Source organism: Salvia hispanica, chromosome 1 (assembly GCF_029641045.1).
Source record: "Salvia hispanica isolate PSC_SH4W2 chromosome 1, Shi_PSC_v1, whole genome shotgun sequence".
NCBI classification, from domain to species: domain Eukaryota; kingdom Viridiplantae; phylum Streptophyta; class Magnoliopsida; order Lamiales; family Lamiaceae; genus Salvia; species Salvia hispanica.
Genome location: NC_142692.1, coordinates 33,920,785 through 33,943,919, shown reverse-complemented (window position 1 = coordinate 33,943,919; position 23,135 = coordinate 33,920,785). Strand labels below are relative to the sequence as shown.

The 23,135-nt window shown below is 36.8% G+C and overlaps 3 protein-coding genes and 1 long non-coding RNA gene across 5 annotated transcripts; 3 read left to right on the top strand and 1 right to left on the bottom strand.

Annotated features, from left to right (window-relative positions):
• The first annotated feature begins 549 nt into the window (after positions 1-549).
• Positions 550-3,770, top strand: LOC125224051 (ferruginol synthase-like). Its single transcript, XM_048127392.2, has 2 exons — positions 550-1,495; positions 2,980-3,770. The coding sequence occupies exons 1-2, from the start codon at positions 647-649 to the stop codon at positions 3,622-3,624; spliced, it is 1,494 nt and encodes a 497-aa protein (XP_047983349.1). The 5' UTR covers positions 550-646; the 3' UTR covers positions 3,625-3,770.
• A 329-nt stretch (positions 3,771-4,099) lies between these two features.
• LOC148933657 (uncharacterized) lies at positions 4,100-8,035 on the top strand. The gene is made up of 4 exons (XM_089061024.1): positions 4,100-5,654; positions 5,841-6,039; positions 6,178-6,334; positions 7,455-8,035. The coding sequence occupies exons 1-4, from the start codon at positions 4,342-4,344 to the stop codon at positions 8,033-8,035; spliced, it is 2,250 nt and encodes a 749-aa protein (XP_088917150.1). The 5' UTR covers positions 4,100-4,341.
• Positions 8,036-10,702: 2,667 nt separating this feature from the next.
• LOC148933656 (uncharacterized) lies at positions 10,703-12,698 on the top strand. 2 transcript variants are annotated; one of them, XR_016132922.1, is made up of 4 exons: positions 10,703-10,779; positions 10,853-10,923; positions 11,954-12,014; positions 12,166-12,698. It is a non-coding gene; the product is annotated as an uncharacterized LOC148933656 (long non-coding RNA). The 2 variants fall into 2 exon arrangements; XR_016132921.1 differs by having other exon boundaries at positions 11,954-12,698.
• Positions 12,699-13,526: 828 nt separating this feature from the next.
• On the bottom strand, positions 13,527-14,855 carry LOC125223767 (WUSCHEL-related homeobox 4-like). Its single transcript, XM_048127060.2, has 3 exons — positions 14,523-14,855; positions 13,964-14,263; positions 13,527-13,856 (listed from the first exon to the last, which is right to left on the bottom strand). The coding sequence occupies exons 1-3, from the start codon at positions 14,760-14,762 to the stop codon at positions 13,707-13,709; spliced, it is 690 nt and encodes a 229-aa protein (XP_047983017.1). The 5' UTR covers positions 14,763-14,855; the 3' UTR covers positions 13,527-13,706.
• Between the last annotated feature and the right edge of the window lie 8,280 nt (positions 14,856-23,135).

Sequence of the window (23,135 nt, the reverse complement as noted above, 5' to 3'; positions counted from 1 at the left end):
CTCATTCTAAAATCCCTTTTTTAACGATGTTGCAATAAACCTATAACTTTGAAATCTTAACTCCTACGATGGTGTGATATAGCTTAGTGGATATTAATAACATGAATGACTAAAATGAAAGTCCAACTTGTAAGCAGATGCTGTAGCTAGACTGGCCTATTTCATTAATTCAATCTGATCACCGAAATAAATCATTGTCACCGTATATACTATACAAAAATTATGTACCCAAAGTCCCAAACTGACAATGAAAGTATAAATTAAAATACTGTATGCTACTATCATTTAACACTACAGCGTGTATAAATTATAATATACTAGCATATACGCACAAATTCAAATGGACTTGATGATAAGTTTGGCCTGCTACCTACAGGCCTATGTACCTAACTTTATTGTCTATTGGGCTAACTTGCTAAAGTTATTTTTAAAAAATTTCATTTAAATATTTCCCAAAATTATTTAAATGTAGTGTAAATTAATAAGAAAAACTTCATAGTGTTAATAATCTAAATCATCTTAAAATATACTTTCAAATGAACTTTAGGAAACATAGCTCCTACCAAAAAATTTTACTGCCCAACACCGAATTGCATTCCATAAATAGAAATACTCATCAAAGATAATAGTAGTAAATCAAAAGTTGATGGAGTTTACATATGTTCTTCCTCTCATATTACTATGCATCACATTTTCATGCTTCAATCTTCTACGCCGGCGCCGGCGATCACCCTCCCCGGGCCCGTACCCTTTTCCGATAATCGGAAACATCCACCAACTCGGCCCGAAACCCCACCAATCCCTCACCAACCTCTCCAAAATCCACGGCCCCTTGATGCACCTCAAGCTCGGCACCATCCACGCCGTCATCATCTCCTCCCCGGAACTCGCCCGCGAAATCCTCCAGCGCCACGACCAATCCTTCCCGGGGAGAATGGCCACCGCCGCCACCAGAGCCCTCGGCCACCACCTCTCCTCCCTCGCCTGCCTCCCCGCCGGCAGCCAGTGGCGCCTCCTCCGCCGACTATGCCGGGAGGAGATGTTCTCGCCGCCGCGCCTCGACGCCGGCCGGCAGCTGCGGCGGCGAAATCTGCAGAAGCTGATCGGCTACGTCGGAGAATGCTGCGATGATCGGAAATCGGTGGATGTGAACGAGGCTGCGTTTGTGACGTCGCTTAATTTGATATCCAACACGCTTTTCTCGGTGGATTTTGCGGATTATGGCGAGGGGTCGTTGAAGGGGATTGTCCATGGATTGATGCGGGTTTTGGGGAGTTTTAATGTGGCGGATTATTTTCCGATCGTCGGAGTGTTTGATCCGCAGGGGATTGAGAGGGATGCGGGGATGTATATGGGGAGATTGATGGAGGTTTTTGATGGAATCATTGATGGGAGGAAGGAGTCGCCGGAGAAGAAGGATGATTTGCTGGAAGCGCTGTTGAGCCGAGAAAAGGAGTCGGAGCTGTCGCGCGACGATATAAAGCATTTGCTTCTGGTGAGTCAAATTGTCGACCACTTGGTGTGTTGTTAATTTTATTTGAAAAATGAAAAATAATATAATCTTCAACTTTGGTAATTCTGCTCGTTTTGACAGCCAAAATATTAAATCTCAACATTTCAATTTATCTCAATTACATAAAATAAAGTTGTTTAATTTGAAAATAGAAATGAAAGAAATATAAAATAAGATAAATACTTATTTAATCAATCATGACGAGCATACGTTATACACAAATGAAACAATTATGAAAAGAGTTAAGGCCAAAAATGGTCCCTCACATATGGTTGTTTTACCAATTTGGTCCCCAACATTATCTTTTTTATTATTTGGTCCCTAACAAATTAACTCTGACCCGAATCGGTCCAACTTGACGGAACCATCAATAATAGACGGTAACCCCTCCCCCGCCTCAACCCGCCTCAACCCTCGCCGCCTCAAACCCGCCGCAACCCATGCCGCCTCAAAACCCTCCTGTAATTGCCGTCTATTATTGAGAGCTTGTTCTGCACCAGCACGACTCCGTCGACGGCGGAGTAATGCTTGTGCTCGCTATCGACGATTTGGTGCGGCTTGCAGTAAACCGCCAGCAGGATTAACAGACCAGCGAATGCTCCGGCGGGCGTCATGGCCGGCGATTGCTGAAGAAAATTGGGCGTTGGGGTTTTTATGGAAACGGTTTGCGAGCTAGCAGTTGATAAAAAGATGGAGGGTTGGTTGGGGAGGAGAAATTAAGGAAATTAAATTGGATTTATCCTGCTATCGACGATTTGGTGAGGAGATCCTGATCCAGATACGGATCCACATCGGAGAACAGCGACATGTACTCCGGCTACCCGGATTCCTCAATTTTGCTATTCGGGTCGGACAGGAGCCACGACGCTGCCTCGGCCTCCTCCTCGGAGCTGGCAGCAGCGGCGTCGGCGGCGTAGAAGGGGGAGACGGGGAGGCGGTCGTGGCGGCGGGCGAGCGGGTTGGTGGGGTGGATGTCGGCGGCAGCGTCGACCTTGCAGGTGAAGGAGGCAGGGGCCTGCTCGCAGACCTCGCAGATCCAGACGCGGCCGTGGCGCGAAGCCAGCTCGTTTGCCGCGTAGACGTCGGCGTCGCACGCGCGGCAGAGGAAGGCGGAGTCAGCGCGGCAGAAGACGGCGGCGGAAGCCGACTTGCACGAGTCGTAGAGCTTCGCTTATCATTACCGTCTATTCTTGACGGTTCCGTCAAATTGGGACCGATTCGGATTAGAGTTAATTTGTGAGGGACCAAATAATCAAAAAGATCATGTTCGGGACCAAATTGATAAAACAACCATATGTTAGGGACCATTTTTAGCCTTAACTCTTATGAAAAATTAAATTTCATGATTTAATATTATGTTTTAAAACTTTACTATACTATAAAAAATTTAACTAAATTACATATTTGTAACTCGAGTATGTCAATTTGGATGATTAATTATAACCCATGAATCAAAATTTGGATAGGATCTATTCGTAGCAGGGACTGACACGACATCGGGCACGGTAGAGTGGATAATGACCGAGCTAATACGCAATCCAAGCATACTCTCGAAGGCAAAGTCAGAGCTCCAAACCATCCTCGGACAAAACAAAGCACTACTCGAAGAATCTGACATCTCCAAGCTCCCATATCTACAAGCCGTCGTCAAGGAGACCTTCCGCTACCATCCTCCCGGCCCCTTCATTTCGCGGCAAAAGGATGGGGATGAGGGCGAGATAGGAGGCCATGTGGTGCCCAGGAACGCTGTTGTTTTGGTCAATATATGGGCCATAGGCAGGGATTCGAGAATATGGGGGAACCCCGATGCGTTCGAGCCTGAGAGATTCTTGAATGAGAATATTGTTATGGATGTGAAGGGACAAGATTTCGAGCTGATTCCGTTTGGGGCAGGCAGGAGAATTTGCCCGGGGCAGGCGTTGGCGCATAGAATGGTGCATGTGATGGTGGGGGCTTTGGTTCACAACTTTGATTGGAAAGTTGAAAATGATGGGATAAATGGTGAAGAATTGGATGTGAGTGAGAAATTTGGTCTTTCATTGCAAAAGGCTGTGCCTCTCAAGGCTATGCCTATCAAACTATATGACAGGGGTAGTAATTTGCTCAAATGAATTATGATGTCAAAGTTCTAAATAGTTTGACTCGGAGGGTGTAGGATGGATGATTAGTGTTATAGAAACTGAACTAGCTGGTTAGACCGTAAATTAATGTGTTGTTACATTCTGTATGATTTGAACATAAAAAACTTTTGGAGTAATTAGATTAGTCTTAGCATTGCCAGATTCATTTATTAGTAAGATTTTTAAAAGACAGGGACGATGTGTAAATGAGTGCACATGCGGTTAAGATTTAGTAATTAGTAGTATAACTAATTTAGTGTCTTAATTTACTTTAATTTGGTAATTATAAACTAGCACTTGTTTCCTAAACAATCTTTTCTATTTAGTAAGCAAAAGAATAAATTAAAAAAAAATCTTTTCTATTTAGTTACCATTTAAGTACACTTGTGTTAGAAAAGGAAAAGATATTAATTTGGAGGACAAGAAACACATTAGCTTGGTGCCTAAGAAATATATTAGCTTGGTGCCCAAGAATACTTGGAGCACAAGTTCCACCATATTTACTTGTTTGTAATCCCTATTTAAAGGGTGCTTTATACAATGAAATGATCATCCTATTCTACACAATTGTTTCTTCCCCTCTTCCTTTCCACAATGTTTTCTGCACTATTTAACATGGTACCAGAGCAGGACTCAGAAAAATTTCATCACTGTCCCTAACTTTCTTGACCTTAAGCCAAATCTGCAGAAAATCATTCAAAACAAACCATGTCAGACGAAAAAAATCCATCCCAGTCGGATGAAATTGCTCGGCAAATTGCCGAAATCATGAGCAAAAGTCTTGCCATGATGATACCATCAACACCCAAACTAGAGAACACAGAAAATCCACCAGAAAAACCCATTGTGTACAAAATCGATACACAACCCCTCCACAACGGAGGAGGCAAATTGAATGGAGAAAATTACTCTGAATGGGCCGTCCTGATGAAGACGGCTATAAGCGGCAGGGGAATGGTTTCTCACGTAATCGGAGTGCCACCTCCCCCGCCACAAACCGATCCAGCCTTTCCGCAATGGCAACAAGCTGATCACTGCGTGTTCACATGGCTCACACAGAATATCGAACCTCGGTTGGTCAGCCGAGTGTTGAAACAACCGACAGCCAAACACATATGGGATGCGTTGGCTATCACGTATGGGAGCGGAGGAGATAAACTCCAAATATACGATCTGCATATCAAAGCCAGCATGGTGAAACAAGGAAGCCAATCATTAGAGGAGACATGGAGTACCCTACAAGATTTATGGATGTCAATAGATCAGAAACGGACAAATCCTATGAAGTACCCGGAGGACATGGAAATACATGATAATTGGATCCAAGAACAGAGACTCTATACGTTTCTGACTGCAATAGACGGCAAATATGAAACAACCAAAAGGGAGATAGTTAAAATGGAGCCACTTCCCTCGGTTGACCTTGCCTACAATCTGATCAAACAAGAAGAGACACGGTCTCAAGTGTTACAGTCAGGAGCCGGAGCCACAACAGAAGGCATCGGAGCAGGACTTGTCGTCCGAGGAGGATCGCACCAGCAAGGCAGTAGCTCCAGGGGCGGCGGCAATCGCGGTGGAGGAGGCGGCTGGAACCGGCGGAACAATGATGAAGACAAATCGAAGCTTGTCTGTTCTTATTGTAAGAAGAAGAAGCACACGAAAGAATCGTGCTTCGAATTGATCGGATTTCCCGATTGGTGGGAGGAGAAACACGGCAAGAACTCATCCGCACCGCCGCCATCCGCGCCACCATGCGCTCCCTGGAACCGCGGCGGCCACGGCGGCCACGCTACTGCAGTTATCGGAGGGCAACCAAGAGACGGAGGAAATTACCCTATCGCCACCGCCGAGGGAAACAGGGAAGCTGCTCAGACTCGGGGCGGCGACAGGGGAGCAATCGGTGCTGCTCAGCCGACGGGTCAGACGGGAGCCGCCAACTTCGCCGGAGGAACGGTGGTGTCGAATTGGTCAGAGGAGGAATTTGGGGGAGATGAAGAAACAGCGGCGGCAGGTAACGTAGGGTTTGTGGGTTCTTTGGTTAAAGAACCCCAAACTTTACATAAATCCTATTTTTCACCCCAGCAATACAATAAATTACTTAGTGTACCCCATTTAATGCCTAATGACCCCTATTCTCTTGTGTTGTGCGAATCTGACCCCGAACTAAGTAATTTCCCTATTAGTACCCTGATTGTGTGTAAAAATAGGTTTCAGCCCCTAGAAAACACTGGAATTGCATGTCAGGTGTCTAGTGGATATGAGAAAAACGATAGATGGATATTTGATTGTGGGGCGACTGATACGATAACTTATGATGCTTCAGATCTTACAGGGATTCAAAAACCTCAAAAATCCCATATTCGGACAGCTAATGGGGAATTTACAAAAGTTGAGGGGGCGGGAACTGTGAAAATATCTCCTACCCTTCAATTATCTAACTGCCTTTACATTCCTTCGATGTCTCATAAATTATTGTCTATTAGCCATGTCACGAAGGAATTAAATTGCACCTTATTGATGCAACCTCATTTCTATCTGCTGCAGGATATCCGAACCGGGGAAATAATTGGACGTGGCACTGAACGTGATGGATTGTACTATGTAGATGAGATAGCTCAAAAAGGGACCGTCATGCTAACTCACGGGTCTGCCAATAGGAAGGCTTGGCTTTGGCATCGACGCTTGGGACATCCTTCTATCGGTTACTTAAAATTATTGTTTCCTGATTTTGTTTCTAAACATGATGAGTATTGTGAAACTTGTTTTTTGGCCAAAAGCCACCGAACCTCTTATCCTTTGAATAATACTCGTGTTGATCTTCCTTTTTCATTAATTCACTCTGATGTTTGGGGCCCCGCACCTTTTACTGGGGGGCAGGATCTTAGATACTGCTTAGTTTTTGTTGATGACTGCACTCGCATGACTTGGGTATATTTCATGAAACAAAAATCTGAGGTTTATATACATTTTTCACACTTTTTTAACCTTATCAAAACTCAGTACCAGTCTTCTATAAAAATCTTGAGATCAGATAATGGAAGGGAATTCGTTAATTCGGCCATGAAACAATTTTTTCAAGAAAATGGTCTGATTCATCAAACTAGTTGTGCCTACACTCCTGAACAGAATGGTGTAGCCGAAAGAAAAAATCGTTCCCTCCTAGAAATGACCCGCTCTATGCTCATTGAATCAAAAGCCCCAAAACACTTCTGGCCCAAAGCCATTGCCACCTCAGCCTATCTCTTGAACAGATTACCCACAAGTATCCTCAAACACCAAACGCCACTCCAAGCCCTATCCTCCTTCACCAAAATTCCACCACCTTTAACTCTTGAACCGCGAGTCTTTGGGTGCTCCGTTTTTGTTCATACCCCAAAACATGAACGAACCAAACTTTCTCCTTGTGCAATTAAGTGTGTCTTCGTGGAATATGGGATAAACCAAAAGGGGTATAGGTGCTTTGATTCTAAAACCAATTGAATGTTTGTTACGATGAATTGCAATTTCCTTGAAACCGAATACTTTTATACCCACCTTAGTAGTCAGGGGGAGAATAGTAGTAAGGATCCGCTAAGTTGGATATCAGCGCCGATGCCAACGCCAAGTAATCCCGAAGTGGGCCTAACAGAGGCGGCAGTAAGCGATTCCGCTGAGCAAGTCTCTGAAGTAGGACAGTCCGTTCCTGAAGGTGACACTCAACCAACTACTTCCCCGTTGAGGCTATCCAATGTAAGTATTGATAACCTTGTTCCTCCAATTTCCTTTACTACTGATGGTGTAAGTGTGGAGGAAAAAGAAGACCCTGTTGTAAAAAAACACAGATGGAGACACTAGTGAAGAAGTCGAAGGGATTGACCCCGACACAGGGGGGTACATTCTTCCACATCGGGAGAATAGGGGAGTTCCACCAAAAAGATATACACCTGAGAGGATTAACAGGAAGGCTCGCTACGCTGTTGCTTGCCTAGTTACGAGCCATCTGTCAGAAATGGCTCAAGCATTTGAGAAGGCACTGTATGAGGAGGAAGAGATCCCACAGTCATGGGAAGAGGCTATGCGGCATAAGCACTGGAGAGAGGCAATGCAAAAAGAAATAGATGCACTGATCCGGAACAACACTTGGGAAACGTGCATCTTACCTAATGGGAAGCGACCTGTAGGATGCCGATGGGTCTTCACTATCAAGAGGAGACCAGACGGCTCAGTTGAGACGTACAAAGCACGGCTAGTCGCGAAGGGATATACTCAGACATATGGGGTAGATTATTCAGAAACTTTCTCCCCAGTGGCCAAGATGAACACAATTCGAGTCTTATTGTCTGTGGTGGCAAATAAAGATTGGCCACTGCATCAATTCGATGTGACGAATGCCTTTCTTCATGGTGAGCTAAAAAAAGAATAAGAGGTGTATATGGAGGCCCCTCCAGGATTCGCAGCAGACTTCAAGATAGGAGAAGGATGTAGGCTGAGGAAAACTTTATATGGGTTGAAGCAGTCCCCAAGAGTATGGTTTGGGAAATTCGCCGGGGCAATGATTAGTTATGGATATAAACAGAGCAACTCCGATCATACTCTCTTTTTGAAGAAGAAAGGAGATAAAATCACTTGCTTAATCATATATGTCGATGACATGATTATCACAGGTGACGACTTGGAAGAGATTGAGAGCTTGAAGAGGAATCTGTTTCGGGAGTTTGAGATGAAGGACTTAGGGGATCTCAAATATTTTCTTGGGATCGAGGTGTTAAGATCACAGAAAGGGATTTTTTTGAGACAGAGAAAATACATCCTGGACATCCTTGCAGAAACGGGTCTCCTAGAGTGTAAACCGGCAGATACGCCTATAGCGGTTAATCATGGATTACAGATTAATGATAAAGCCGAGTTAACCGATCGAAGTCGATATCAGCGACTAGTTGGAAAGCTTATCTACTTATCGCATACTAGGCCAGACATTGCCTATGTCGTAGGGGTCGTGAGTCAGTTCATGCATAAACCACAGACGGACCATATGGAAGCAGCGCTCAGGATTTGCCGATATCTGAAAGGGACAACAGGACATGGAGTGTTGTTCTCTAAGAGTGATAATCTTGACATTCATGGGTACACCGATGCTGATTGGGCGGGGAATCCTAATGATAGAAGGTCAACCGCCGGGTACTTTACCTTTGTTGGAGGTAACTTGGTGACTTGGAGAAGTAAAAAGCAGAAAGTAGTCGTCCTCTCGAGTGCTGAGGCAGAGTTTCGCGGAATCAAAAGTGGACTGACTGAGATAATGTGGCTAAGAAGACTGATGAAGGAACTCAGCTTAGCTCATAGCAGAAAGTGTCGACTATACTGTGACAACACGGCCGCAATAAGCATCTCAGAGAATCCAGTTCAACATGATCGAACCAAACATGTTGAGGTGGATAGACACTTTATCAAGGAAAACATTGAAGGAGGCATTGTAGAGCTGCCATTTGTTCGCTCTGAAGATCAGTTTGCTGACATTTTGACAAAGGCAGTCAACAAGAGTTTTTTTGAAGATGCTCTTTGCAAATTGAGTATTGGAGACCCCACTACTCAATTTGAGGGGGAGTGTTATAAAAGGAAAAGATATTAACTTGGAGGATAAGAAACACATTAGCTTGGTGCCTAAGAAATATATTAGCTTGGTGCCCAAGAATACTTGGAGCACAAGTTCCACCATATTTACTTGTTTGTAATCCCTATTTAAAGGGTGCTTTATACAATGAAATGATCATCTTATTCTACACAATTGTTTCTTCCCTTCTTCCTTTCCACAATGTTTTCTGCACCATTTAACAACTTGTATTAGTTAATTCTACTCTAAAATCTTTACTGAAAAAACAAAATTCTTATCGTTGATAATATGTATTAAAAAAAAGTAATACTCCTATCACATAACCCTTATTTTGTAATTAGTCAACATATTAATCACTTTTACCTTAAGGATGCAAACCAATTATAAATAGTATAGTACAATAATAAACTCTAATCGTATTAGTGAACGTCCCTAGTTAATCGTGTAACACCCGTTTTTTTAGTACCTTTTTACGTTGAGTTTTATATTGAGAACGAGCGTGAGATCTTTGAATAAAATACCGTCCTTGTTTTATTTGGTTGCTTTTGGAAATATTAAATGATTTGGATCGTTGTTGGTCAATCGTGTGGTGAAAGTAGTCGGCGAGTTTGACGTGAGGATCGTCGATAAGAAAATTGGGCGTTCGTCTAAATACTTGGAATAACAACAAAGTACTTTAAAGAAAACACCACAATTTAATTAATACTCTAAATCAAATATTTGGGCATATCACTTTTATCTCTCTTGTTCTAGCCTTTTATTCTACTCCGCAGTAGTAGAATATTACTCCCTCTGTCCCATTTTAGGAATTCCGATTTACTACTTTTGGGTGTCCCACTTTAGGAGTTCCGATTGAAATATTCCATAATTGGTAATAGGCCTCACATTCCACTCACATTTTTCTACTCACATTTTATTATAAAACTAATATATAAAAGTAGGATCCACATTCCACAATCTTTTTTTCACCAACTTTCCTTTATATTTCTTAAAACCCGTGTCGAACTCAACTGAGACTCCTAAAGTGGGACGGAGGGAGTAATTAATTATTCTACTCTGCCGTAAAATTCTTGGACAAATAACTCTCCTAATTTCTGCCACTCGGTCTTCTCCCGGAGTGGATCTCCTAATTCATTTTTCCTACTCCATTCCTAATCCACACTCACAACTTAATAAAATAATCCCATTGTCACTTAACCATCTCTTACATGTATAAGATTATTTTATTAAGTTGTGAGAGGTGTATTAGGAATGGTGTAGGAAAAATGGATTAGGAGATCCACTCCCCGTCTTCGCCATATCTCCATCTTTCTTTGAAAATCTCCAACCAAATACTCTTCATTAACTCTATTTATACGTCTCCTCCCACAATCTCAGCAATCCATCGTTACTGCAGTCTTCTTCCCTTCAGTGAAGGTAATTCTTTCTTCTTCCATTGAATTTGAAAATCTGCATAACCGTAATCAAAATTCTCGAAATCTCAGTGTGGAGGAGAAACCCAGAGAGTTGTGATCTTTTTCAATACCTTCTCTTCTGCAAGTTTTGCTTCTTCTGCGAAAGTAATTTCTTCTCCTTCCATTAAATTTGAAAACCTCCATAGCTGTTGATTCCAAAAAAATTCGACATTTACAGTGGGAAGGCGAAATCGAGAAGGAGTGATTTTGTTAATACCTTTTACTGTGCAAACTTTCTTCCTCCCAAAGGTATTTTCTTTTCTTCAATTCCATGGCATGAATGCACAATCACGGTAGCTCACTCACAGAAAATAATACAACTCTTAGAAACCTTTTGAGAGACCCTTTCATGTTCAAGCCCCGATCTTTAGTGCAGTAGAAGATTTAGTTTCCCAATTCCTTTGAGTAACTCTGTATTTAAATAAGTTGGTTGAATAAAAAGAGAGAGGGACAGAAAGAATATATATATATATATATATATATGTGCGTGATGTTGAAAGTTTTGTTCAAATCTTTTAAATTTTTATATATACTGTGATGGATGGAATAGGCATGTACAGTTGAGTATGCATATTTATAAATCCTTTATTTGGTTTTGCAATGGAGAAATGATTTTTTTTTCTGTGGGAATGAATTTTGGGGAAGACGACTTGTACTGTGTAATGTGTTTTTTGTTTCCTTTTGAAAATGTGTGGAATTGAGTATATTCTAATTAGTATATATATGCTAAGGCCTTTTAGTTAGGAATTAGGATACCTTAATTAATTGGTTTGGGTTAGGAGTATTTTTTTTTATAGTTCATTTGTTTAATGGCTTGGGCCATTTAATTCACTTACAAGTGCCTTTAATTAAATAGATTTGTGTTGGTGTTCGGAATATAGTGTAGGTACGTGGATTTGCTGGGAGTATATGTACTGCCTTCATATTTTCTTTGTTTTGAGTAATTTGGGAAATATGCGTAGGTGGTAGGAAGTATATGTACCTTGTTTTAATCCTTGTGTTATGTATTTGGCTATACTTGATTTGAGCAAATTGGATTTAATTTGAGAAAGTAGAATTAGTCTTGGGTATGTACGCGTATGGTGGCTGGAAGCACATTTTTTTTAAGCTACTGTTTCTTTATTTTGTTTGCATGTGTTTGTTTGGAACAGTGAATTGATTGGAATGAGTTTGGCTTTTTAAGAAAGAATGAAGGATAAATTGAGCATACACTTTTAGGATGCGCTAAGTTTATTATTTTGCAAAGTCTAATTTTGCGTGTCATGGTATTTTAAAAAAGGGTGAACTTATGCACGTTGTTGCGGTTGGAACAGAAAGGGATTGAAGAGTAAGCTTTCGAGGTGGGCTTTACTTTTAAATAAGGACTCTATCCTAAATATTTTTACTATGTGAAAGGAGGTGAAAAATGTTTATCTTGCCATGTTTTGTATTTGAATGAACCTATCTGAAGTGGCTATGCCATGTATTGTTAACGAATTCGGGTCCCACTAGGGCCGCAAACACTGCTTGGACTGGTGTACACCCAGTAGATCGTGCGCTATCTCATTGGAGTTGGCCGGTCTAGTGACTTGGTTCGTGGCCACGTTCCTTGTCATGTAGTTCAGATACGGTGATGGTGGATGTGGGTGGAAAATGGTTGCAACCGAATTTTTGTGAAAATGTTTTAGTGACTTGGGTTCTTTTCAATTAAAACCCCCAAGGTCACTCGTTATGGCTTGACAAACTGATTTGGCATGTGTCCACTGAGTGCATCAAGTACTCAGCCCTGCATATTTGTTTTTCTTAATGTGGAGATTGAGCGACGACGGGCGTGGAGGATGTTGAGCAGAATTCATGGATTATTTATGTTTGGCTTAGTATTGTTGGATATGTCGTGTCTTCATACTCGGCATTTTCCGTGTCTTGAACGCTTCTGCTAAGTGTCTTTTCTTTAGAATTGTTTTAGAATTGTTTTAGTATTGAGAACCTAACTCTTTTCAAAATTGTTTACTTTCTAGTCTTTATTTCTTTAGAGTTTAGTTGTAATGATACTATGTTGTTTTCTAAGTCATTTCAATTTATTAAATATTTTGGTTAAAGATGTGTGTTTTCCCCTTTCTTACCCACTTCTTTAATCGTCCCCTAGTCGCGATCAACCGTGTTTTCTATCCTTAGAAAATACTGGCGTGACAAATCGTTCAAAATTTAAATAAACCAAAATATTGAAATTTAAGAGAAAGTTAAAAATTGGTAATGGATGCTTAATTTGGGATAGGGAATATCAGGCCCATTAATTTATGGGCCTTTGCCGCCGAAAACACATTTATAATTGTTTCTTTCCACAATATAGTTTCCCATAAATTAATTTATGCATTATAAGAAATCATCATTTCTTGGATAATCAAGGATAATAGGAATAAACATATTGGCTTTTATTATGTTTTAATTATTAAATAAAAATTTATAATAATGTATTTTGAAAATTATATATAAAATACTCCAGATATACTATCACGGAAGATAATTTGTATTGTATGGTTACACTTACATCTAAAGCAATTTTCAAGTGCGTATTATTTTAGACTCATTTTGTGACTTATATATACAAAATGCATGTTGTCACCATATTGCTTGGAGAAAAATCAGGATCGACTAAAAATTCCCCACAATAATATTAGTGAAAATACAAAAATCGTCCTCAATTTATAGTTAGAATAATTTAATCATGTACTTATAATATGTGCAAGTTTTAATAATTTAGTTGACTTAGTAAAACGGGGTCCATTTTTTTATTGAGTTTAAATGTTAAAATGCTACTACTATAGAAAGATGAGACAAGTACGTTGTAGACAGATGAAAAGAATTGTGACAAATTGTTGACAGACGAACGGAGTAATTATTCATAATTGATCATCACAAAGAGAAGATTTCCTTCATATTCAAAGAAAATCAGAGATAAAGAAGCTACACAGATACCATCACCAATAGAAACTGGATCAATCGAAAGCAAGTTACAAAAAAAGAAGATTAAATTAAGTTAAATTCAACACTAATTAATCCGAACAATAATCCCTGAATGAAGATCTCCCTTCGGGGTGCAAAGGAAAAAGCTTCAATGTCCTATCTCCCTTTTCCTCTTCTCTACAATATTTGCTCACTTCATCGAAAACGCACTTCCTCTTATAACGATTATTCTCCTCTTCCTACATCAATAGTATTTCATTTCATCAGTACACGTCACATTTAAATAAAACTTATTAAATATTTCATTTCATCAGTACACGTCATGTTTATAATTAATTCGACGTACCTTATTTATTGGCGACGATAGGAAGAGGGAAGAAGCGGGAGGCGGGGGCGGTGTTCGGGTAGAAGGAGAGAGGCCGAGGCTAGTGCGCTTTTGCTTCTGCCGCTCGCGCGCTTTATGGTTTTGAAACCAATAAAACACGTTTTTGCCTTCGATCTTGCCGTATTTGCCGAGTTGCGCTGTGATCTGCTCGATTTGCTGTGTGTTCGGAGTTCTCATGCCGCTCCGGTATAGCATCTCGAGTATTCCGATCTGCTCCTGCGTCGGATTCCACCGCGTTCCGCCTGGCTGCGCCGCCTCTACCTGTACACATATATGCCTTAGTTTTCAACATGCTTTTGAAATATTGTTTTTTGTTTTTTTTTCACAATATTTCATGCCATATAAATTAGTACTCCTACCTTTAATTTTAATCAATTATTGAAATGAAAAAGGTATTGGGATTGAATTATTAATTAATTTATTTAAAGTGTTAGTGGATACTACCAAATTAGCAATGATGGGAGATTTGCCATGCACAATATTATAAGTGGACAATTTGATTAAATTAATTAATTACTACCTGAGATGATTCTTTCTTGTGAACTTCAACGTTTCTTGGACTACATTGATCGGGTTTTATGAAGCTTTTGAGGTCGAAGGAGGAGGCGGTGGTGGTGGAGGAGAGCGTGTCGGCAGCGGTGGTGGAGAGTTTGGGGGCGAGGGAGCGGAAGCGCTTGCAGCCGAGGGAGAGGGAAGGGGGGTCGTGATCCCAAATGAGTCCACGTGGCAGTTGATGAACCTTCATGGCTTGAATTCCCATGGAAAATTGAATTTTGAGGTATGAATTTTGATGCCAAATTGTGTTATGGTTATATAGAAGAAGGTGGTGTGAGAGAAGGTGAGGGGGAGGGAGAGAAAAAAGCAAAAAAATAAACAAAGGCTAAGAAGAGAAAAAAAAGTGGAGTGATGGTACTACTAGATAGATAATTAACCAAGACCAAATGATGAGGTGAGGTTGACTTATGATTTCCATGTTTAAAAAGAGAGATGGAAAAGTTGGGCTCTAGAGATAAAAAGGGGTTGATGGAAATTAATCCTTTTTCTAAAAGGTTGGGTAATTTACTAAAATATAAAGATTTAAAAAGTAAATTTGTCATAAGGATTCATGTGGTGTGGATGTACTAAAGAAAAGTGTCCATTATGTTAAAAGAAAATTAACAAATTCAAATATTTTTTTAACTAGCTAACCCCGCATACGAATTCATCTTCGAATGTATTAGACTTATGAATGTACGATTCAAGATTATATACATAGAAATATATCGATTATATATACTAATGAAGATTAATAATATCACATATGTCGTACCTAGCAAAGGCCCTCACATGTCGACAGACTAGACGACCATTTATGTACAACTCGAGCTATGTGCATATAAAAATGCTGTAAGATCGAAAATATCAGATTTGTTGTACCTAGCAAACGTCCTAACACAAGTCCACCTCTGATCAGACTAGACGATCATGTATGTACAACTCGAGATGTACACATAGGAAAATGTCGATTATATAGAAGAAGACTGACACATTCTCACACGTGTGATGAGTCCATCTCCGATCATACTAGATTCATGCATGTACAACTCAAGATATACACATTACATACACTATTTTACTCACACAAGACACAACTAAACTATTGATTGATGGGGTTGGGTTCATTATTGAAGAGGCGTGCGTGTGGTGAATGAAAGGGGTATATGTAATGTGCGTGTGGTTGGATAGTCCAATCCAAGTTTAATTTTCTTGCTTTCATGATGAGGTGCCTCTCCCTCTCTTTTTTCTTTTCCTTTCTCTTTTTTTCAAACTTTTATCAGTGTAAAGTTGGAGGGAATGTGCTAAAGTGAATCCCACAATCCCAATAACTTGAAAATGCAAATGCCTTTGTTTTATTTCTAGTTGCCTTTTCGAGATACCAATATGTGTGTGTTTCAACAGTTAAATGCCGTCTTTTTAGTGTTAAAATTTGAAAATTATTTATCTTGGCTCTACAAACAATTTTTATTGGACCCAAATTCCCAATCAATTATATATCAACCTGCACCGTCAATGAATCCATTATATCTATTCACGTTGATCAAGAAATATATTTAATATTCCTAAAAAATAGATGGGCAGTTATAAAATATTTTCAAATTATTCATATTTCAAATGCCAATAGGCAATAAGCAGATATATGTTTAAAAAATAACAAAAAAAAAAAGTGGTTTGAGACACATAAATGTGACATGATTAGACAATTGTTGGAAAATGGTTGGATTAAATAAATAGAATGTGGAAAGAAAGGGACTATGTAAATTAATACTGCATGCACAAAAAACCATATAATCCAAAAAGTTGTGTATTTGTATCTTTCATCAGTCTGTTATTTATTGGGAACTGTTAGTTCCCCAAATAGTTTAAATCCACCAACTCACTTTCACAAGAAAAATACTAAAAAATGTCTTTCATTTTAGTACTAGTATATTAGAGAATAAGATCTTGCATGATTTTGTACATCTGGGTTCAACCTTCATGTACACAGTCGAACATAAATTATTTGATAAAGTATTGTGGATGATAGCAAACGCAAGTATCAACTATATAATCTATCAACAAAGTGTTATTAGTAATTTATTATACACTAAAAAAATTGTTAAAAATAGTACTTTTAATACAACTAAGAACACTAATTTGTATTTTTAAATATACTTCCAATGCTTGAAAACATTAAACACATCCTTATTATTGGTGTCCCAACTAAAATTTGAGAACGTAAATAGAAGCGTCCTAAAAAAAGAAATATTAAGTTTTAATTTAGGAATAATTTCTTTTGCATTCTAAATTGGTGCTATTTATTAAGATTTTCTATATAAATAATTGCATCTCTATTACATATCATACGTATGGTGTTAAAATGACAACCCCTCTTAAAGTGACACTGTGACACCACTTATACAGCAATATTATAAACGCTACACAGCAATATTACAAACACTACACATCAATCTATAGATTGTTGTATAGTGTGTCGGATATTGCTGGACAAGAAAAATTGTTGTATAAAGAGCAACAAATTGTTGGCTGTCTTTTTCAGATTTTTTTTGCCACGTGACAACTTATTATTTGCCCACGTATATAAATAATTGGTCAGGAATGGTGGTATGATGTTATTTTAAGGGACGGTGACACCCTAAGATGCCCCTCGTACGATATTTTACCGAACAATGTGATGAGAATGATTAAGATAGTATGCTAGTTTGCGTAATATACATATTTTCAAATAATGTCAAATTCAAGTATTACTATAAATGCGCAAACGAACTTTTTAATTTTTGGAGGTGAATGCGGAAACGAGCCTTACTCTCTTAATCATATATCTATAATGAAATTATGCTATAGCTTTTTGCCGACTACCCAAATTGTGGTGTGCATTCGTTATTTTCCTTTTCATAACAATAACTAGTTTCCAATAAAAATTATACTGAAATTGCATAAACGAATCTAGTTTTTCTTGATCATGTGTCATTCCAAAATTATACTGAAATTGCATAAACGAATCTAATTTTTCTTGATCATGTGTCATTCCAAAAGGTTAATTTTTTCTCATCAAACCGAATATTAAAATCATGATGTTCATTTGACGATTTCCCTCAACAAACACCATTTTTTTTTAAATATTCAAATATGACTTTTCCGCATCGAAAATATGAAATAAAAAAAATCAAATTAAAGACTTCTGTTTGTAATATTCCATTATTTTCTATAAGTTTGATATATTCGTGTCATGTTTATAGACTCGTAAACATGTACTTCCCCTTTATATATTAAGAATCGAGGTGAAAAGCAGAGTTAAGACATAGTTTGTGTAGAAATTCATACGGTTCCACACTGAAGCCAATTGGTGACGGGTGGAGGTTCATAAAACTTATATAATAGTTTCAGTTTTATCTTTTTAAGCCAACTGCTTTTTCAAAATTTAGGCTTGGAAAGCCTTCAATTAATTTAGAACTTTTGAGCTCGATTGACATCTAAATTTTCTAATCTCGTACAAATTGAATATGCCTCAATTGCAAATAATGTTAAATGTGTCTGTATTGCTGAAGTGCAAAGATACAAAAAAGATTCGATATTAAAAAAACAATCATTTCTTTAATTATAACAAGAATTTGAAGAACGATGCTTGTGTTAAAATTATAATATCTTGTCCCACATCGGCTTGGTGATGATCCTAGCTTCTCTATATAAGTGTGGATAACCCTCCCCCTTATGAGGCCTTTTAAGGGGTGAGTGGCCCATTTCTAATATGGTATCAGAGCAGGGCCCAAGTCGATGATGGTTTATCTCTTTATCTCTTCTCTTGCCTACCCACGTGATGGAAGTCCGATGTGTCATTCCGGCCCACACGTGAGGGGGCGTGTTAAAATTCTAATATCTTGTCCCACATCGGCTTGGTGATGATCCTAGCTTCTCTATATAAGTGTGGATAACCCTCCCCCTTATGAGGCCTTTTAAGGGGTGAGTGGCCCATTTCTAATATGGCCCAAGTCGATGATGGTTTATCTCTTTATCTCTTCTCTTGCCTACCCACGTGATGGAAGTCCGATGTGTCATTGCGGCCCACACGTGAGGGGGCGTGTTAAAATTATAATATTTTGTCCCACATCGGTTTGGTGATGATCCTAGCTTCTCTATATAAGTGTGGATAACCCTCCCCCTTATGAGGCCTTTTAAGGGATGAGTGGCCCATTTCTAATAGCTTGAAATTAGCTAGTGTGAGATGTCTAAAAACTAGGAGTGTGATTTAGAGGAATAATAATGAGTCAAAGATAAAGTGGGGCTGTAAGTTGGATGGCATGATAAATTGCCCCACTCAGTGGAACAAACGGTGGGATTCCATCATTACAAAAACAAACAAATTTTGCCATCATTTCTATCTCTCCATTTTTCTCCATTTCTATTTCATTACAGTATAAAATATAGTGAAGTTAAGAATTACGGATTAGCAATTATAAAAGCAGTTGAAAATATAAAACAAATGTTCTATCTAAAATTATACAAATTAAAAAATATATAAAAAAATAACAGCACACATCAAGACGTTATCCGTCAATCCTCATCCATCATAGTATTAGACACACCGCAGCTAAAAGGTTTGCACTAAAATATTGGAGTTACTACCAGGAGTTCTACCAATGAAGAATTCTCTTGTAATGAATAAAAATAATTTTAACTATGCTCCTTAAATGTTGTAATCATATCTTTTTTCAAGTTGAGCATCGTTAATGAGAATAAAAGGGATTTTTATAAAAAAATAATTCAAATCGTGATGTCATAATAATTAATGAAAATATATTGTTATTAGGTCATATATATACAATTATAGCAAACACATCCATTCTTAATTTTAATAAGAAAGAGATTTTTACTTAGAAGATAATTAGTGGATGAGGATATGGAAAATCTGGTTATAAGTAGTCCTCGTGGGCACAGGGCACTTAATTATATCCTTTTTTGAACCTAATATTACTATCATTAGTAATGACTAATGACATTGATTCATTAACTAATTATAGGGGTGTTATACTCCGTGTGAGTGATAGTTTTGAATTGTAGAGTTTGCTTTTAGGGGTGTTCGGTTGGCAAGACTAAATCTTATGATTAAATATGTATTATGTTTGGTTTATAATATTGACCCTCAACTTAATCTTAGATGGATAGTCTCATAATAATTAGCCATAGCCTCCCCCCTCCAACTAAAATAATCCCACAACTCAATTCTAGATAGATAGTCTCATGATTATTAGTCATGACAACCGAACGCTACCTTAGTATATTCATGAATATAATATAATACTCACTCTGTCTCATGGTACTAAGTGAAACACTACAATTAAACACGAGTTTTAGGAAAATAATAATTAAATTATTAATATAAAGAGAATAAAAAAGGAAGAAAATAAAATAAGAAAGATGTAGAAAAAAAATAAAATATTATTAGTAGAGAATGTGTTGGTCCCATCTTATTAGAGATAATGAGTTTCCAAAATTAGAAAATGAATACCTTTATTAGATGAACTAAAAATGATATAGTGTATGCGCTTATGGAACTGAGGAAATATATTATAGAGTACTTAGTCACACTAATATGAAAAAGAGTAATGCTATGCAGCCATAATGTGGCCAGCCACACAATGACATTTTTGTAAATAAATATAAAAGTCAATGCAATAAATTAATAGTAATAGTTAGTGCTAAGATAATTTTACTTAATTACCCTTTTCTCAATTTTTTACTTCAAATTTTAAATTTACAACATTCTCTCTCCATAATAATTTATGCACAATTTACGTCAAATTATATGCACAATTGTATTGGAAATAATCATATCATAGCTATTAACTAAGAGACATCACGATATATCATAAATAAATTGTGTTAATAAGTACTCCCTCCGTCCCATTGAAGATGACCCACTTTCCTTTTTGGTTTGTCCCAATCAAGATGACCCATTACTTAAAATGGAAACACCTTTATCTCTACTTTATTCCTTCTCTCTTACTTTACTCTCTCCTCTTACCACATAAAATATAACTGCATAAAATCCCATGCCGCCCAAAAAAAGGGTCATCTTCCTTGGAACGGAGGGAGTACTTAGTATGTATGCTTGCAATTTTAACATTAATTGTTTTTAAGTACATCAACAATGGGGATATATACAAAGGATAGCAATTACTGCACGTTAACATATTAATAAAGTTAAAAAAAATCAAAACATCAAATACATACATAAAATATAAATAAAAATTGTAAAATAATGGAGTAGATCATAAGTCTTGGAAAATCAATTAAACATTCTATTTCATCTTTTACGTGTATTTTTTTTTTCTTATTAGTGTCGTTTATTTTTAATTTTATGTTTTTCTTTGATTTTACATTGTGGTGTTATTTAATACGTGAAAATATTTGATCCCAAATTATTAAATAAATTTAAGATCAATAAAAATTCTTCGTCAAATTGAAGATCAATTCAAATCTCCAATCTAATCTAATAGGAGTACTAGATGACACCCAATTAAATCGAAAATCTACTCAGGATCTAAATTACTTAAATGAATGAAAATTAATTTGAATATCAAATTATACAATCGAAGTAATTAATCTTTAGTTACATTAAAGATCAATTAGAAATAAATAATTGAAGTTTAATTATAAGTAGATTAAGCATATTATTAAATTATAAAATATCATACTATAGTTATATAATATAACAAGCTGTTAACAAAATTATAATTATTGATAATACAATTATCATTGATAATTAATCTATAATAGTATCATAAATGTAGGATCATACTATACATGTAAAAATTGACACTGCATATTGTGTATATATTTTCACGTGAGATATCATTTATAGTTGATTCAAATTTTCAATTGTGAATTTCAATTTATATCATATTATATAATATTATATTAGAGAATCAATTGTAGTATATAGTATCATATTAATTGAGTTTGTTTATAACAATAAATATTCTTTGCTTGCAACAGCATATTGTATTCTTATTTTGTAAATGTAATATCACGTGGCTTTAAATGACAATTTACTTGGTACAATCCATTAAAAAAAATTAATTTTTTAAATAAAAATTATATATGATTTTTGAACTTAAGGATTTGATTTCCAAATGTCTTAAAATTTGTCTGACATAGACGACATAGACAAGAGTGCGTACTAGAAAAAAAATACATAAGGCGTAATTGCATGCTTATGTTATGGGCAATTGAAATTTTGGTTGATTTCTACTTAGTATCTCATATGATCTTCGGTTGAGGATTCAAATTGAAAGTAATTGAGTAACTGAGAGTTTCTATTGATTTGTGATTTTATTTTGAACAATTATGAATTTTAATTGATCATATTTCAGTTAATGATTTCAACTGATTGTTGAAGATTTCAAGCGAACTTTTTTTTTTGTTATGGACTACACAATAGTACTCCGTGTCACAATTTTTTTATGAACCATTAAAAATTTCAGTTTATTTTATAGATATTTAATAATAAATTTTTATATATATATATATATATATATATATAAATACTTTTGATATTTACAGTCTTTCCCCAAAAAATTTGAATTAATTTTATAAAAAAATTTGTACAATACAATGTTTACACCTATTATTTATGAGTTATTTAAATATTAACTTTAAATACAATACTTTAAATTATTTCATTTATAAGAGAATCTAAATACACCATTACCAATTATCGAATTTATCATCATGAATATTCTAATTTTAAAAGTAATTTTACATATGACTAAATAAAAATTAATAATAGTACTCCACAAAGCAATAAATTAAAGTAAAAGGAAAAACTGAAAAGAAATCGACATAAAATTAAGAATTAAGGTGTTAAGTATTTAAAATTTTATATTTCCAAGAGGATTCAAATCATTTAATGACTTAGTCTCTTCATTGTACTACATTTATATGTAAGGGTATGTTCTCACAAATTTGATACTTTTAAGACTTACTAATTTCGAGTAAATCAGCATTGAGTGTAGAATTTTTTATTAATATTTTATGTTTTATGGCTGGCCACATTATGGCCATTTAGCATCACTCTACGAAAAAAATGTCAAAACCATGCCTTCTTGAATCTAGACCTAGTGTTGGGGAACATTTTTAACCTTGGAAGTTGATGGCTATTTTACTTCCATTGACCCATTTCAATTATGATCAAATTAAAGTGAATCCTCTAAACAATCATTACCTTGATTGAAATTTATCCCAATTAGATTATTACGTACCCTTTTATTTCTCCCAACAATGTAAAGAGGCCTCCTTTTTTCTCTCTTTCCATCTCTTGTTTTTATTTAACAGATAAAAGAAATGGAATGTTTGGTAAGAGAAAAAGAGGATAGCATGTTGCAACAAATTTGTCATGTCGTGTAAGGAAAAGTGGGTGCAAAAACTTGTTGCAGTGAAAAAAGGGGGTTATGTTTTGGGTGGTGTATTTGCAAATGCCTGACAGTCCAAACAAAAGGAATTTCATGAATTGATGGCACTCAAATAATTTCTAATTTTCTTTCGAATTCCAATTTTGTTATTACATTCATCTTTATTTTTTGGCTTTGCTTTTATT